We start from the raw sequence: 17031 nt of genomic DNA on the forward strand, positions 1-17031 counted from the left end.
ATATCCTTCAAACCATTTGCACACATTCCTAACTTAGCTACTCTATGTAAAACACATTACTACTGTGAGTAATCCTACCAATAATCTGAAGTCATTCTTTCATGACACACAAGTCATTATCTGGTTCTCATTCCTTTGCTTTTACCATAAATGTTCACCCTTATGTTCTTATTTTTATTTGCAGGTATTTTTCACAAAGATAGTACACAACATTTTCCAATACCTTTAATGAATTTCCAGTGTGAAGAAGCTTCTTTAAAATCAACCCTAAAAAGAAGGGGAAGAAAAATAATACATGTATTTGTTTGTTTGGTATTTTTTTGTTTATTACCATGTCAGAGTTCTCGGTCAGACTTGATAGCAACTTTTAAACAAGTCCTTGGCAATCTCCAATTTAATCTTGGTGAACTTGATATCCTCAGGCAACTCTCTCAATGCCAGAAGGAAGAAAAAAGATCACCTTTCATAGCCTCCTCATAACCCATAACATCTTTCTTTAAGAACTTTTGGGGATGTGTACAGTATAAGTAAATGACCCTCAAGTCTTTAATATGCATATCATCAGCACTTCCCATTTACAAATACAAACCACATGCCAATTTTGCAATTTATTAGTAGAAGAAAAAAAAATGGTTTTGTTCCCCCCCCCCCCCCCCCCCCCCCCCGCTTGCAAGAGTTAAGACCATAATCCTTGTTCTATCACTTAAAAAGTAAAGGACATGAGTAGCACTAACTACTAATGAAAAAATAAGATTTTTTTTAAAAGAGAGGAGGAAAAAGAAAGAGGAGGAAAAAGAAGGGGGGGGGGGGGGGCTGGAAGAAATAAACTTACCAATACTATGGAATTGCCATCTCTGATGAATCCTTTCCGGAAGAAGTTGCAAAATTTTCTACAAAAAACAGAACCCAAGGATCTACGTTGCAGATGTCACTCTTGGAAGACCAAAGAGCACTCTCACAAAGGCCACAGATCAGAAGCTGTGGTTAACTTGGAAGATTTCCACGGTTCTTTCCTAGGAAGCATTACTGCCCTTTCAAGATAACCCATTCCTAAAGCTAAGAAGTCCAAAGCACTGTCTGACAAGTCTTGCATTGAAGACTTCTGATGTTACTGCAGTTTTACCTGGCCCCACTACCTTTCTGCTGGATACTGCTGTTTGTAGTAAAGGGAATGGAATGACTATCTGCCTCAGCTGCTCTGGTTCACAACAGGTTGCATTAGGTTGTCCTGTCTTTATAGAGGCTTAAGCTAGCATGCTCAGCTGTCAACTTGCCTCTAGCACACACAAACATTTGCTTCAGCCTTTTCAACAGAGGGGTAATGAGCTACAGCAGAAGAATGAAGAACCAACACAGGGCTATAAAGATCTAACACCTCTCCAGTTAGACTGGATGATGATCATCTTCAGAGGGTAAGAAACAGAGCTCTGTCAGTGACAGAATCAGTTAAAAATCTATTAGGTAGCACTTCAATGTTTATGCTACAGGAATTAACAATTTGCAAATAATCTGACTTCCCAAATGAATTTCTGACTGTGGTCCTCCAACAACCTGTGGAACTGCTTCCAAAGCACAGGTCACCTAATTTCCCTTTAGGCAGGAACTAGTGAACAAATAAACTAGCTCTCTTCAGATTCAGAATACAAATTCAAAAATGAATTTGTATTCAACCATGTGCTAAGCATTCATCCGCTTTCAATTCTACATATTCTTTAAAAATCACAATCCCTGTTCTATAACTAGAAGTTTCCATCAAAAGGAAAGAAAAATTTTACATTCTAAGCTATTTCTAATTATGGTCTCTGTTCAGAAATGTTTCAATATCATTAGTTTCTAATTAATCTTAATTAATATATGCTTTTGGTAAGGTTATTGTGAAATGTTATTTTCAAATAATCAATCTTTTTAAAATAAAAGGGATCTATAAAACTAATTCTGCAGTAGTAAAATGAGAAAAATCAGTGCTAACATGCATTCAAAAGGTCAAAAAGATCACGACTAATCAGGGATCACCTTTGTGAGAATTTCAAAGCATATAATACATGGGAAACACCACCAACAAAAAGGAATGCACTATGTGCAGATGCAGAAAACATTTTTTTCCAGTTAAGACATCTTCCTGCAAAACTGAAAGTCAAATTCTTTTTCTTCTCACACAAAGCATATACATTCAATTCAAAGCAAAAGGAAAAACAAATGCAGTTAAATGTAAAGTGTATTTCAAGCAACTGTAGGATAGGTGTATTGTTACTATTTAATAGGACTTCATTCAAAGCAAAAAACCTCATATGGGAAGAATCAAGTCATCTTACCTCAAAAATAAAAAGAATAGAATCTAATTCTTCTCTTTGAGACTTGTGACCTAGATGCAATAAAAAAAAATAATCAATAACGATACAATTTAATTACCAAAACAAAACATAAAAAGATCCTTAGATATGTAAAACAAAAACATGCATTTCTACAACCACCATTTTGCATTCCTTGTACTCCTTCTGCAAATAAAAAAAATTGATAGTTATGGTTTATAACACTTACAGTTTTGTACCATTTTCCACTATAGCATCAACGGCTGTTAGAGATTGTAACACAACATCTTATGAAACAAAACTTCTGCAGAACTTAAGTGTAACACCTTAAGAATCTTTACTTTGTAAAAAGGAAAAACCAGTCATCAGAAAATCAACACACTCTGCTCACCTCCACTGTACCCACCTTTATTTGCAGAGTTGGTGCTAACACGTATTTCTGCACAGTTAATGTTGCCATTTGTGACCATGGACACACACAGCTTTATTTATAACACCCTGTTTTGCTTCATAACAAAAACACAAGTGTCAAGACAAAAAAATGTTCTACTTGAAATACTTACCTTTTTGTTTAAGACCAACTTCAATAGTCACAAAGTTTTCAAAGAACACATAATATATATGTGAGAAATGTAGGTCGAAGAACTGTTTGAGATCAATTGATTCTGCATTCTCTGAAAAACAGAACATACAGTTGTTTTTATTTCTTTCAAGTATTCAGTCAGCCACTGCATAGCATTATCTTGCAGGAAGAATTGAAGATATTTAAAAAAAAAATATTATTGGTAAAGAAGTTCTTAAAGTTTTCATTTTTTTAAACTGAAGCTAATGAAATTCAAGATGATATACCATAAGTGTCTAGTGAATTTTAAAACAGGAAGCAGCATCTTCTTGCACAGTCACTGTTTGCAAAACCCAGTCATGAACCAAGATTCCATCAGGACTAGCACTGTACAGATGGATGATAACTGCTAATTTAAGAGAAATAAAGCTAATGATGCTAGCCAAACTCTCCAACAGAAAGACCATCACTACCCTCAATTGTAATTACTAGACACAACCAAGTTTACTTCAGAAAGTGGGAGAAGGATGGTAAGCAAGGACCATATCTACTCTGCAGAGAAAGAGGCTGGGAGGAAGCAAACAGCAGCACTGAACTCCCACTACTGCCTCCTTACTCCCTCCAAGCTCCAACAAGCACTTTCATTTCCCACCCAGCCCAGCTGCCAGCACTCCTTTGATCATTTGTCTCAGAACATCAGAGGCTGGGACCTCAGGGACACCGTGAGGTGGAAACATCATCGTGAGTGTAGAGATGTGCTTTCTTGCATAGTCCAGGAAGGTTTTCAGGCTCTCTTCCCACAACACCCTACATGTTTTGTGCAAATTCTTAGTTCAAGAAATACATAACAACTCGTCAATTTTAAATTAATCATTTTAAACAATCAATTCTTTCAAGCCTTAGTACACACTGAACCAAAAGACACTCCTTGTCCTGTTATTTGACTAAGTAAGGCTAGAGAAACCCATTTTAGAATTACACCAATCTTCATCATCTCACATGCCTAAACATACAGCTGGTACAGTATAAAGCACAAAAATAAAAGTATGGCCAAAAGCATGGCATATTTTCATTTCTATTTTATTGTGTAGCTCTAGAAGACTTTCAACTCCATTTTACCACAAATCTTGCTATAAAAGTTTCCAATACATGTTAAATTTTCACAATATCACAGCATTCTGCTAATGTCTTGCGTAACTAGTGTAGTGAAGCTAGAGTGCACTTGAGTAAGACAGCAAGTATAGTATTAACAGCTAAGATCAACTCTTAAAGTAAGGCAGCTTAGCTAGCAATAAACTTTGTGGTCCAGAGTGGCATGTGCGTGACCATCTACAGGATTGCAAAACTGGAGGCTTTGCAGAAACTGCTACAGCAGTAACAGATGAGCAGCTGAACTGCTCAAGTTTACAGTGAAATACTGAAGCAAGAATAAAAAACAACGCCACTTCATGCAAACTAGACCATTACTTTTAGACAGTCAGGACAAGTGCACAAGAAAGAGCTATGACTAGAACATAGGCACAACCATTATAACCACTTCCACTCATGGGCAAAACCCTAAGTGAGTTCTAGACTACAGACAAGAAAATACAGCAGGAAGCAAATCGGAAGGCTTCGAGATTGGAGGATTAAAAGGATAAAGAAAGCAATGACAGAGACTTCTGGGAGAAAGAAGGGTGGCAGAAGATAATCCTTTAGTCCATATATTTGTCTGCTTTATTGGAATTGCACATGGAAAGCAGTGGAATGGTTCATTGGATGCAAAGGAGCAGAAAACCCTAGTTCCAAATACTACAGGGATGGTGTCCTGGGTTCAGCAGTAGCAATCATTTTTCCCCTTCTTGGTAGCTTGTGCAGTGCAGTGTTTTGACTTTAGCTCTGATATACTTTGTGAGCCTCATGCTCTGCCAGGGAGGAGGGGAAGCCAGGAGGAAGCAGAGACAGGACACCTGACCCAAACTGACCAAAGAGGTATTCCATACCACAGCACGTCATGCCCAGGAGGTAACACCGGAAGGGCTGGGAGACTGCAGGAGGTGTCGGTCAGAGCTTGGTCAGGCTGGGGGGGCAGTTATCGGTTGGCTGGTGGTGAGATGATGTATTCTCTTCCCTTGTTATTTCCTTTATCATTATTATCATTGGTGGTAGCAGATACCTTAGTTACTAAACTGTTCTTATCTCAACCCGTGGGAGTTGCATTCTTTTTGATTCTCCTCTCCGTCCCTCCGAGAGCAGGGGGAGGGCAAGAAAAGGGGGGGAAGTGAGCGAACGAGTTACCTGACTGGGTTTAAACCACGACAGATGGGAAGCAGTTAAACAGAACCTCTACATCAACACACAGGAATACTGCATTTTTGCAGGCGCATTAAATGTTTCATTTCCTGGAACAGGCCCTCATTCTGTTCCCAGACATAGGTCAACTCTGAAACAGACAAACAAAAAACCCAAACCAAATGCACTCTTTGAAGACTCAATCTTCACACAACAGTAATTTTTGGAGACACTATTCTTAGGTTCTTCAGGTGACAAACTAAAGGCTCGTCTACATAACCAGCTGAACAGTGATTTGGATTTTACCACATAATTACTGTGTGACTCTTGCATACATACAACTAACTGGCTGTGCGGCAAAGCGTTCTGCCTTTCTCACCTCAGGAAAAACTCAAAGGAGCATTGCTAGGCCTGTACTATTACCCTCAATACCCAATTAACACGAAAAGCATACTTTAACTTCAGAAAACAGCTACAGCTTGGAGAAGAATGACAGTAAAAATTCCTTGACCTTGCAACTTTTCTATCAAATGCATTTCACCCTGATTTCTTTTTAAGATCACACCTGGCAGCATAATCAGAAACAAGTTTTTGGAATTCAAACAGTTAAGGAAAACTGAATTTGTGCAACAAATTCTATCTCTTCAGATGAAAGAAAATAAAAACATTACATTTTAATGGGAATTTTGTCCTGTCATTACCTGAAAACAACACTTAAAAACTCCAAGAAACAAAAACCAACCAAACAAAAAAAAAAAAAAACAAACAAGAAATCCCACACAAACTATTTCTATTAATACTGAAAAACAGCTTTTCCTCTGAAGGAGGAAAAACACACTTTGGTAGGTTTGCCACATACAGCAAAAAGTAGCATCTGCTCATGACTGAAGGACACCTACAGTGATTCAGGTCCAGAAATTTGGAACCCTGTGTTGGTCAAGAAATTCGGAACCCATTAGGTATACCCTGGACCAAGAATTACGGCAAGAAGGTGGGAAAAAAAAAAAGCAGATATAGCACAGAAATAACAATGTAGACGTTAGAATAGTTTGATCTGGCAATAAGCTACTCTGGCCACCTGCATACATCATTCCATTTCACAGCTACTGCTATGCTGAATACAAACCACAGGACTAACACATGCATGGAGAGTCTACTGCTTTCATTGATTGATGTTAAAACTTCCACCTATATGCTGCTGTAACAGCTTTCTTCATTAATGAAAGATCCAATTTTTTTTCCCCCAATGAAAACAGTCTCTTAAAACACTCAGTTCACCTTTGTCCTCATGATCAGCTAAAGATACAGCCCTTAAATTCTCTCATCTTAAACCATTTTCTTTAACATTAAGTCATTGCCTCTTCTCTGTGCTCTCCCAAAGTATCATGAACATTGCACACAGAGGTAAAAATCATTTCCTGTGCAAGGAGCATATGCATGTCCGTTTCAAACAGCCTTGAACTGGGAATTTGCAGGAGTTGCTCGTCTGTTTTAGCTACCTAATCTTTACTGCCTGTTTAAGAACAGAGAGACATATCCTTGCTTTTACATGAAGTGGGATTACACAGAAACAGGCTTTCCCCCATAACTCAGGGTGCTTTTTTCTTTTTTTAAATTTTAAACAAAAGAACTTTGTATTCTCCTACCACAGATTCATGTAACTAACACAAACTAATGTATCCCTCCTGTTCTTCGTACTTATGCCCAGAATGGGAGGAAGAAAGGATTTCAAAACAGATCAGGCGTCATATAAAATAGTTAGAAAGGTTTCTCAGAATGGGAGAAAAATGGGACATCACTGTACTCCAACAATGAAAAAATAAGCCTTCTACTGTATAAAGCACAGTTCCAGCACATTAAAATTCGTATTTTTTATGTCCTCTGTCAAGGCCAGGTTGGACAGAGCCTTCGGCAACATGGTCTAGTTCGAGGTTTTCCTGCCCATGGCAAGGGGGTGGAACTAGATGGTACTAAGGTCCTTTCCAACCCAAACCATTCTATGATTCTACTATTTCCAGCATCATTTATGGAACCTGTTTGCCAAGAAAAGGCAGTTCTTTTTATGCTTCACAAAAGCAAGAAACATGGATTTCGCTGATTTTTCCTTAATAACTTTTGTACCAATGTTTGAGTTAAAAATCTGATCTCTGCATTAACTCTGTGTGTTCAGTGGTGTCTTTTGACTTTTTTTCCCAAGGAGAAAGTTACATTTAAGCACACAAAAACACTGTACAGCTTCTCTGTCCTTTTCTTGCTACCATAAAACTTACCTAAAAGTAGCTTCAGGTTTTTTCCTATGTTCAGGTAAGTTACCTTTTCCGGTCTAAGTTTTAGCAGTCACATTCATCTTATGGATTTCTGTTCTATTCTGATGCACAAAACACACAACCAAACTAAAAATGGAAGACTACTTATCTAAGCTATTTGTATGACCTTCATTTCAAAAGCATTCAAGCACCAAATAACTGGAATTCATATTTCCATTAAACCACTGAAATTTGTAAGTTCCACTATTCCCCACCTTACAGACTGGAACTGCAGCAAAGAAGGACTAAATTAAAAATAAACCCAGCAATCAAATAAAAAAAGCCCTCTACCTCTTTGCCAACTTCTGTGCTTTCACATGACTGCACTTTTGGGAACTTGCTTTTCCACATTTTCAAGTGGCCAACTCTTCTTAGGAACTCTTTGAAGGTTAATTGTTCAAAACGTTCTAAAAGGTTCCATTCTTCTCAAGTGTCTCAGAAAGCAATTAAAAACTTAAGTGCCCACAATAATCATTTTAGGAAGGGAAGATTCTAGGCCAAATTTTTTTTACAGAAAATTTTTTCTGCCACAAAACTCTGGTGACAGTCAGCCCAAGCTCTAATGCTTTTATTGTGGTTCAATTAGCAACACATCACTTTTTAAGCAGGAATAATAAGCATTGACAATAGTATTTCCATAAGCATGTAACCATAGTACACATTAGAAGGATACTATTTACATACCACATCATAGTTAGAATTACCATGAAAAAGCACCACCTCCGAGAGCTTAAAAAATTGTCAGATGTAAAACATGAACCAGAAAAAGCCACATAGATCATTACCCATAAGGGATCACCTGCATCAGATTCTGTAAAGCTCACAAGTTTACACATTCAACACCCCAAACCTCTGTAGGAAGAGGATCTCAACTTCTAAGTTACTTACATATAGTCTTCCCTTTTTTCCTACATATTACCATACAAATTATTATAAACTAATCCACAACACCTGTTACATATTTATAATGAGTTGATTTAGAAAGGGAAATGCATCTATGCTATTTATACGATTACCTGCTGTATGAAATGAAAATATTATAAAGCAGGTACTTGTACTTTCTGCAGAGGACAAAACTTTAAAGGTAAGCAATAAAAATTCTGACATAAAAAAAAAATCCACCCCCCACAGCATTAACTTTTCTGGAGAACATTAGCATTCACCAGTTCATGCAAAGCATGACAGAAATTTACCACAGCATTCAACAGAACAGTCAACATCATTACAAATAAAGTTGTAGTTAATTTTACAAATGATTTTAAGCATTTCAGAATTTAATAGCATGTTTATACATAAAATTTTAACAGCACATAGTATAAAAAAAAAAAAAAGGCAAAAAAAACACCACCATCAACAAAAAAAACATTATCCTGTCTCACTGGAGACTTACTGGCTTTTATGTCACTTTCCCTCATCCTTTCCCAAAAATAAAACACCAGTGACAACTGCAGCAAACAATGGCCTGGAAGATGGCCAGACTTCTAGGTCTATTTCAGTAAAGCAGGGGCCCACTACAGACTGAAGTGTTCAACATCATTTCTCATAACAAACTGGTGCCATTAGAAAGCAAGAAATTTCTAAGTGTACTCAATTTCAGCTAACACAATCAAAATGGTCAACAGAATTTACTAATCCTTAACTCTCCAAGCTGAAACAAACAAAAAAAACCCAAAAAACAACAATCAAACCCAACAACAACAAAAAATATGTCTGCTTTGCAACAAAACAGCACAGAGAGGTTCAGTTACATGCAGATAGCATGCCATTTAGAAAGGTTATGTGGAAAAACTCCGTAACTAACTGGTGGCTTTACCATAGTTAACAGACTGTCAAAATGTGAAAAATCCAATGATAACAAAGCACAACACTTTAATGGTAAGCTACAAATGCAAATCTATTAAACAAGGGCTTCACATTAGCTCTTACTGTTCCAGATCACTAACAGCTATTTAGTAAAAACAATTTTTCTTTTTTAAAAAGGTAATTTTGTCAAAGAAAATATTCTTGAGGGGCTTGGTACTGAAAAGGAAACACACTTCAAGACATCTTTAATGGACTTCTATTTTGCATCAGACAAGTCTGAACTCCCAATCACCACCATCTTTTAGATACAAACATGCAAAGGGGAGAAGGGAAATTCTGAACGAATAAGCAGGTTTACAGCACCAATGAGCATCATCTACACACAATCTGTTACAGATTACCAGCACTCTATAGGAATGAGCAGAAGCAACTAACATCTCTCCAAACTAATTCTTTTAGGTTGCTTGCAGACTCCAGTCTACGATAGTAAACTTGTAAGAAACACTTCCATAACAGCTCACCCATGCTGCAGAACTTAAGCTTTTTTTCTAAGCAAGTTCAAACAGTCATGTAGTAACGTACTTATTTTCATCTGGACTGCCATCAGCTAAACGCCTTTCCTTCACATCCAAGCCCTCAGAGCCTGGGACTTTGATCCAACTCCAGCCCTTACCCTGGCAAGCCAGCAGCACTGGCCGCTGCTGCTCTCTGCAAGTTGAGTGTAACTTCAGCAAAAAAATCCAAAAGCAAAGAAATTCTTCCCCTGTGCTCCTGGCTAAAATGGAACAAAATGTGTTCAGGATTAAGTTAAAACAGAACATCAAGTATAATTTTTTAAACTGCATACAACCCATGGCCAAATCCATGAATTACAGCAGTGACATGTTCTCTGCCATTAGAATTACCAGGAAAAGAAACAAAAAAAGTAAAAAAAAAAATGTACAAGTCTTGCCAAAAATAATACAGCTTTACACATCCACAGAAACTTCTGGAATGGTTATCTCCAAAGAAAATTCCTGGCAACTAGCTTTGCTATAAGTTCTCACTCACCTCTCACTTTCATGACCCTAACACATTTTTCATTTATTATAGTATATAAGCAGTATTATAATGAATGATTACTATGGTTTAAGCCCAGCTGGTAACTCAGAACCATGCAGACACTTGCTCACTCCCTCCCCCCACTCCAAGGTGGGATGGGGAAGGGAACTGAAAGAATGTAAACCCCACAGGTTGAGATAAGAACAGTCCAGTAATCAAAGTATAATATAAAACTACTAATAATAATGATACAGGAAATAACAAGGGGAGAGCATATAAAACTAAAAAAGGAACAGGAAAGAAACAGTGAACAGAAGTGATGCACAATACAATTGCTCACCACCTGCCAATACCTAGCCCAACCTAAGCAGCAATCAGTCCCTCCCAGCCAACTCCCCCCAGTTTATATACTGGTATGACATGCTGTAGTATGGAATACCCCTTTGGCTAGTTTGGGTCAGGGGTCCTGTCTCTGCTTCCTCCTGGCTTCTTCTCCTCACTGGCAGAGCATGAAAGAGTAAAAGGTCCCTGATCAGAGTAAGTGCTGCTCAACAACACCTACCAGTCTACCAGCACTGTTCTCAGACTGAAGCCAAACACTGCACCAGCTACTAGGAAGGAGAAAAAATAACTTACAGCTGAAACCAAGACAGTGATGTTGATGATGTGAAACACCAATGAATGCCATCCAGCCGAAGCATTAGGGCTGACTGCCAGTGAAATAGATTTCTTAAATTAAAACCCCTTTAGACAAATGCAATCTCTGTTTAAGTACCTTGTTTAATACTAAACAATATATAAGAATGGATGTCCAATGCAGCCTGTTTCATTACGTCCAGAATAGCTTGATTTTCCCTTTCAGAGACTGCTCACACGAGCCGTCAAACACTAACCACCCACCAAGAACAACAAAACAAAATAATAATCAAAATAAATCCCACACTTCAAACACTCTGTCCTCTTAGCATTACATTTTACAAGCATTCTCTCCATGGTTCCAGAGACAAATGTGGTGTATTTTTAAGATAAATAATAAAAGTTTATGAAAAACAATATATTCTTTTTTCCTTTACTCTGCATTAACAGATTACAAGCCTGTAACTCCTACTTTGCAACAAAATGAAGAAAAAAAATTCTTAAGAATTCAGCCCTTAAAGAAAATCTTAAACCAAGTATACTCATTTGAATTGCTTGCACACAGCAAGATTACACAGTTATTAAATATTTAACGAGTTCAGCTTTTTTAATATATATATTTACAAATTCTGACTGAAACTACAGATTCAACAGGTAGCAGCAACATATTTGATATCAAACCTAGAACAAAACAAGAAGTCAATATTATTAATGTACAACATTATAAAAGGGTCACATATCTAGCTGCCTTATTTACAGAGTTCTCAAAGCAACTGCTTTAACACAAGGACAAATCCAGCATGATTTGATACCTGAAGGATTACTAGAACAAACTTTTATAAACTACCATTTTAAAACCATAGAATTTTAGTTTGATGTTGAAGTCTGATTAAACAATGCAACACTGATTATAAGAACAATGGAATATAATTTCCATTTATTTACTCTTAAGGATCCCAAAAAACTGCAATTAGCTGCTAATTCACTGGGAATTGCTAAAACATATTCTTCTGGAAAATGACAGGCTTCGTTCAATAGGCAATACCTAATTCCATAAAGTACACTGTGTGCCTCCACTTCCATCTGCTGGAAAAGTCCCAGTGACCACACCTGCACTAACTGCAGCCAGCTGCCTTCCTTATAGCACAAGGGCCTTACTTCTGACAACACTGTGCCACTGCCATACAGACTGCAAGGGAATCACATTCAGTGCTGCTGCTCAAGGTTAACATGCTGTAACCACTGCAGCAGCTCACAGTAAACAAAAATGTTACAGCCTTTCCAGCATATAGAAAAAAAAAAGACAGAAGAACATTCCGATTTAAAAACAAACAATCACATACTGACCAAGATAGCATTAGGGAACTGTATGAGACTTCCCAGATCTCGGGGGGGGGGGGGGAAGGAGAAAGGTCGATGGGGGGGATAGTGAGGGAGGGGAGAATAGAGGGGTGATGCTGTCTGGGGGTGTAAACTCTTCCCTATGGGAAGAAACTAATCCTTCCCTATGGGAAGAATCACAAAATGGTTTGGGTTAGAAGAGACCTTAAAGACCATTTCATTTGGAGATTACTTTCACCCACAGAGTGCTATGTCCCAGGATATGAGACCTCAATCTCTTTCCCATTTTTCTTACAATTTCTTAACAATAATAATATTTATTACTATTTTGAGGTTTCTTAAAAACAAACTTATGCCTGTGACATGCAGGTCATGTATTATATTTACATTAACAAATAATTTAGTCAATTCATGAATTAGTCACCTGAATTTCACTGAATTTTCCTTCATTCCTGAATTATGAAAAAAGGCTGAATAAAACCATACTGAAGCAGAGAAACAGCCACAGATAGGACACAAATGAAGTGGCAAAGAACAGTTATCTACAAGAGTTTCACCAAAAAGAGAAAAAAAAAAAAACCAAACAAAAAACAAACAAGCAAACAAAACCAAATCCAACAAACAAACAAAACCACGACAAATACATTTCCCCCACTATGTCTACAACTCATTGTCTAGCACTCAGGAGCTTCCCAAGCCAAGAATCTTTTACTGCAACTTCAAATTTGGTGGGCCTTAGCAAATTTTTTCCCAGTTTTTATTTTTTTTCATATATGCTTACATATTTTTCCCTATCTGCCCCTACAGAAAGGGATTCCAAAGCTCCCAATGTCTTTTCACATTAAAGTTTTTCTTTCACTCAAGTCATTCTCATCTCCAAATCCTCCATACACTGACTACAACAATAAGGTTACTAAAACGGCAGTGGTGTTTGGTGTAATGGTACAGCACTGTTTTATGAAGACCACAAAATTTTCTATATTTCTCATGCAGATTAATTTGCATTTTTTACTAAATTTAAACTGAGTTGTCACCACCACCAAGATACTTTTTCCTGAAGTGATACAACTCACCCCATTCTAAGTTATTTTGCAAAATGCATTTAAATAATTCTATCTAATGTACACTAATTTCTCAAAAATACATGTAACTTACCTTTGTGCTGTCCTTTCACTTACCTCCATACTAGATTCTCTGGAATTGTTAAGTATTTTCTGGTCTTTACTAAAAACCACATTACACTATCTTAAATATTTTTAGATGATGCCCGACCTGCACCATTACCTTTCAGTATCTAACTGTCAGTATTTTACCGTAATGGTTTTTTTTGACTTCTCCTGTTTGGTTAATAGGCAATCAGCAGTCTGTAATTCACAAGCACTCACCTGTTTTCATAACTATTCATTATTTTAGCTTACTGGAGAACTGCTGCTTTGTACGCAACTAGAAAACGAACTAGTACTCCCTTTCCTCCCCTAAAGTGTTAATCATGAATCCAAGGCCACACTTCAGTTTATCATTGCTGAGCCAGAGACTAAAAAGTATAGAGAAAAAAAAAAAAAAAAAAGAAAAATCAACTCTGTTCTAATACACCTTGCAAGCCTATTGAAAGGATTTTAAGTTAGAAACAAAAGAAAATTCTTTCCTTCTCTTTCATGTGAAACAGCAGAGAATTCTCTTCTGGATAGTCCTTTAGTCTCCAATATGCAGGGTCTAAGAGCAATAAACAAGACAAACTGGTTTTCATCCAAGAGTATGATGAACAGAGCTAAACTGAAATTTCCTCCCTTCTCCCCTCAGTCTGCTGGCAACAGCTATCATGGCTCCCCTGAGCATATGGAAACATGACAATTACTATGCTGGCGGAGTTGTCACAGAAGAAACAAAGATATGCAGCACTATGCTGCTCAAGTTGCAGGATAGTGCCTACATGTGAAGCCACCTGATCACAGAAGACAGATTTCAAGTAATCTGCTATATAAGTTCCTTGAACTACTGTAGGAATAATTAAGAGAAATACCACAGTCCCCCTCTCAAAGACCCTGGTTTTGTACCTCGTGCATTTAATAATATCTGCACAATGCCAAAGTCTTGTAGATGCACTCAAGACAGACAAGCCGAATCGTACTGTTGCACCCTTCCCTACTTACGGCGTCACACACGGTATTCTCCCAACCTTGGAGAAAGGGTATGTGTGAGCTGTGTTACAACAGGCAAGATGTACGCATGTGCAGGGCGGAAGAGGGAATGACTATCACATGAAAAAACATGCCCCAGCAGATTTATTCTGTCCTACAGCCAGTAAGCAGAAACCTTAGATTAGGTAAGAACGTCTGCTTGACACAGCACTCACAGCTTGCATCTTAAAGAATGCACCTAAGTATTAACAAAGATGAAGGCAAATCTTGTAAATAGAAGACCAGCAAGAGGAATATCAAACTTAGAAAAGATTAGATTAAAATCACAGACTGGCTTGCAGACTAAAGCAAAACTAGGAATATTCAACATGCTTTAGCTTGGAAAGCTAAATTCAGACAGGTATTTAGTTTCTTTCTAATGCTCTTTCCTCTTAAGTTTCAGCTGTTGAAATAGCTAAAAATAAATGTAAATCCACACAAAGCAAGCCACAACTGGCTCCGTACAGCTAGTTAAGATGACTGGTAACATTCTGAGTGAGGTAAGAAGTTACATCGCACTACTGAAGTGCCTTGAATAGCAAGCTACCCAACTATTCTCCATTTCAAAAGTCTAAGTAATTACTATGTTGCAGAAAATAAGACATGCATCAGCAGATGCTGCCATGCAGAAACACCTGTTCCTTCAAACATGAATACAAAAGTAAAAAAGGGAGCAAGAACAGTTTTCCTTTGAAAAGAAAGAATTCAGCTTTGGAGGACAAGGTACTTAAATACCTCCAGACTGCAGGCAGAACCAAAAAGAATCCATTCGGTACTCTGTACTAAATACAGAATGCCTTTGCCTTCGACCAAGCCCTGCTCGTATGTTGATGAAGTTTTAGAAGCAACACATGCACTGACAAAAATGAAGGGCCCAAAAGACACTCCAGAGCAAACTTTTTTCAATACCTTTATGACAATAACTTAGATTTTTACAAGCATTTGCAACTAACAGCTATTGGGGAATTGTTAACTTTGGGGGTTTTGTTTCACACTGCTTTTCCATTAGGCAGTTATTCCGTATAATTTCTAATTCACTGGTCAGGTTAAACAGCTGTTCACATGGAACTGCAGCAGTACTTAAGTGTGTATGTTCCCTCCCTGACCAACTGGCAAAACAAAACCGGTCTTAGACTAACTGTATGAAAGCTGTCTACAGCTACTCCAGTGAGCACCTGTTATAGCTCTTACCTTGAAAACATAGACAAACGTAAGCTGTTACTGTAAGCATTTAGAGGAAATTGATTAGGCAGTCACAAACACTATTAACGCTCACCAGCCACTTCTGTTCAAGCATACCGACTTAGCAGTATTTATGTAGGCGAAAAGAATAATTCGCGGGGAAAGCACGCCAGCTTTTCAACTCCATCCACAGCTAGCAGATGAACTCCACCTTCAAATTCAGTGCCAATGTGCGTGTCTCAGTGCAACAGCGGGGAGCATCAGAGGCCTCCCCCGCTCAGCCCGCCTGCTCCTGCGGCCCCCGGCACACAACTGAAGCCTCGCAAGTGCCACCGCCCCACGATGCCCGGCCGCCGGGTGTGGTCCCTCGCCGGAGCAAAGCCGTGAGCCACCCTCCCTCCGCCCCCCCCCCCCCCCCCCCCCCACCGGCGCCGAGCCGGTCCCTCCAAGTTCCCGGTCTTTCCTGCGGCAGAACTCGGGTCCGGCAGCCGCACGGCCCCAAGGCCGCGGCCCCCTCTGACCCGCTCGATCTGTCCCTCCCTCCCGGCCGTCTCACCGATGAGGACGCGCAGGTGCTTGAGGCGGGTGAGGGGGTCCTTGCGGGTGTCCAGCACCTTCTGCGTGGATTTCCGCACGTCCCCGTGCGGCTTCTTGGAGAACATCCCGCCGGGCCCGGGTCTAGCCCCGGCGCCGCGCTCCAGAGGCAGGCAGTGAGCCTCCGGATCCGCCCGCTCCGGGGCAGCGCCACCTCCTTCTGCCTCCGACTGAGATGCGGCGGGGCGCGGCGCGGAGCCAACTCCCCGCGGGCCCAGGGCGGGGGGGGAGGCCGGGCCGGGCCGGGCCTGGGCTCCCCCTTCCTCTTTCCCCGCTCCCTTCTCGCTGCTTCACGACAGCCGTCAGGTGCGACCATAGGCGTCCCTATGGCAACCGCACCGTGACGTCACGGCCGGCGCTCCCCTCCGCACCTCCGAGGCGCGGCGGGCGGGGCTCCGCCACTCTGCCTCCCGCCCGCCCCTGGGGCCCGGCGCCGCTGGAGGCCGCGGTGCCCCTGCCAGGGGCGGGAGCGGGTTGAGAGGCAGGCGCGCAGGGGCTGGCCGCGGTACTGTCTGCGCAGCTCGGCAACAGCGACTGATGCAGGAACTGTACCTCAGCTGTTACAAGTAAAATGTCAAGTTTTCCCATTATACAGCTACTCCGGGCTATAAAAAGGCACTGAAGTGTGGCGAAGTAAGGGGCGAATCCGTGGGAAATAAGGAAATAAAATCCAGGTGGGACTGTGTCCACCAAGGCAGTGACTCCAAACCTTTACTCAATCCTCAGTTGTGCAACCAGCAATGACGTCTCATAGTCCCTCTTTACACACTGGTCCTCAGAGTGCTGCAACATCTTGCCCTCAGCTCCTG

General features: G+C 39.8%; 1 protein-coding gene across 3 annotated transcripts in view; it reads right to left on the reverse strand.

The window, feature by feature from the left end:
• RALGAPA1 (Ral GTPase activating protein catalytic subunit alpha 1) overlaps positions 1-16514 on the reverse strand; it is a 131108-nt gene extending 114594 nt beyond the window's left edge. For 2 of the 3 annotated variants that reach the window (XM_062623417.1, XM_062623408.1), the window contains exons 1-5: positions 16185-16510; positions 2873-2983; positions 2313-2362; positions 833-890; positions 224-267 (exon numbers count right to left, since the gene is read on the reverse strand). In XM_062623417.1, the coding sequence (XP_062479401.1) occupies positions 224-267; positions 833-890; positions 2313-2362; positions 2873-2983; positions 16185-16290 (369 nt within the window). In that variant the 5' untranslated portion in view covers positions 16291-16510. Of the gene's footprint in view, positions 1-223; positions 268-832; positions 891-2312; positions 2363-2872; positions 2984-16184 lie in introns of all 3 variants that reach the window. The other variant, XM_062623404.1, reaches the window with a different exon arrangement.
• Positions 16515-17031: the final 517 nt, after the last annotated feature.

Source organism: Pezoporus occidentalis, unplaced genomic scaffold, assembly GCF_034315485.1.
Source record: "Pezoporus occidentalis ecotype Australia unplaced genomic scaffold, CSIRO_AGI_Poc_V1 ctg108, whole genome shotgun sequence".
NCBI classification, from domain to species: Eukaryota; Metazoa; Chordata; class Aves; order Psittaciformes; family Psittacidae; genus Pezoporus; species Pezoporus occidentalis.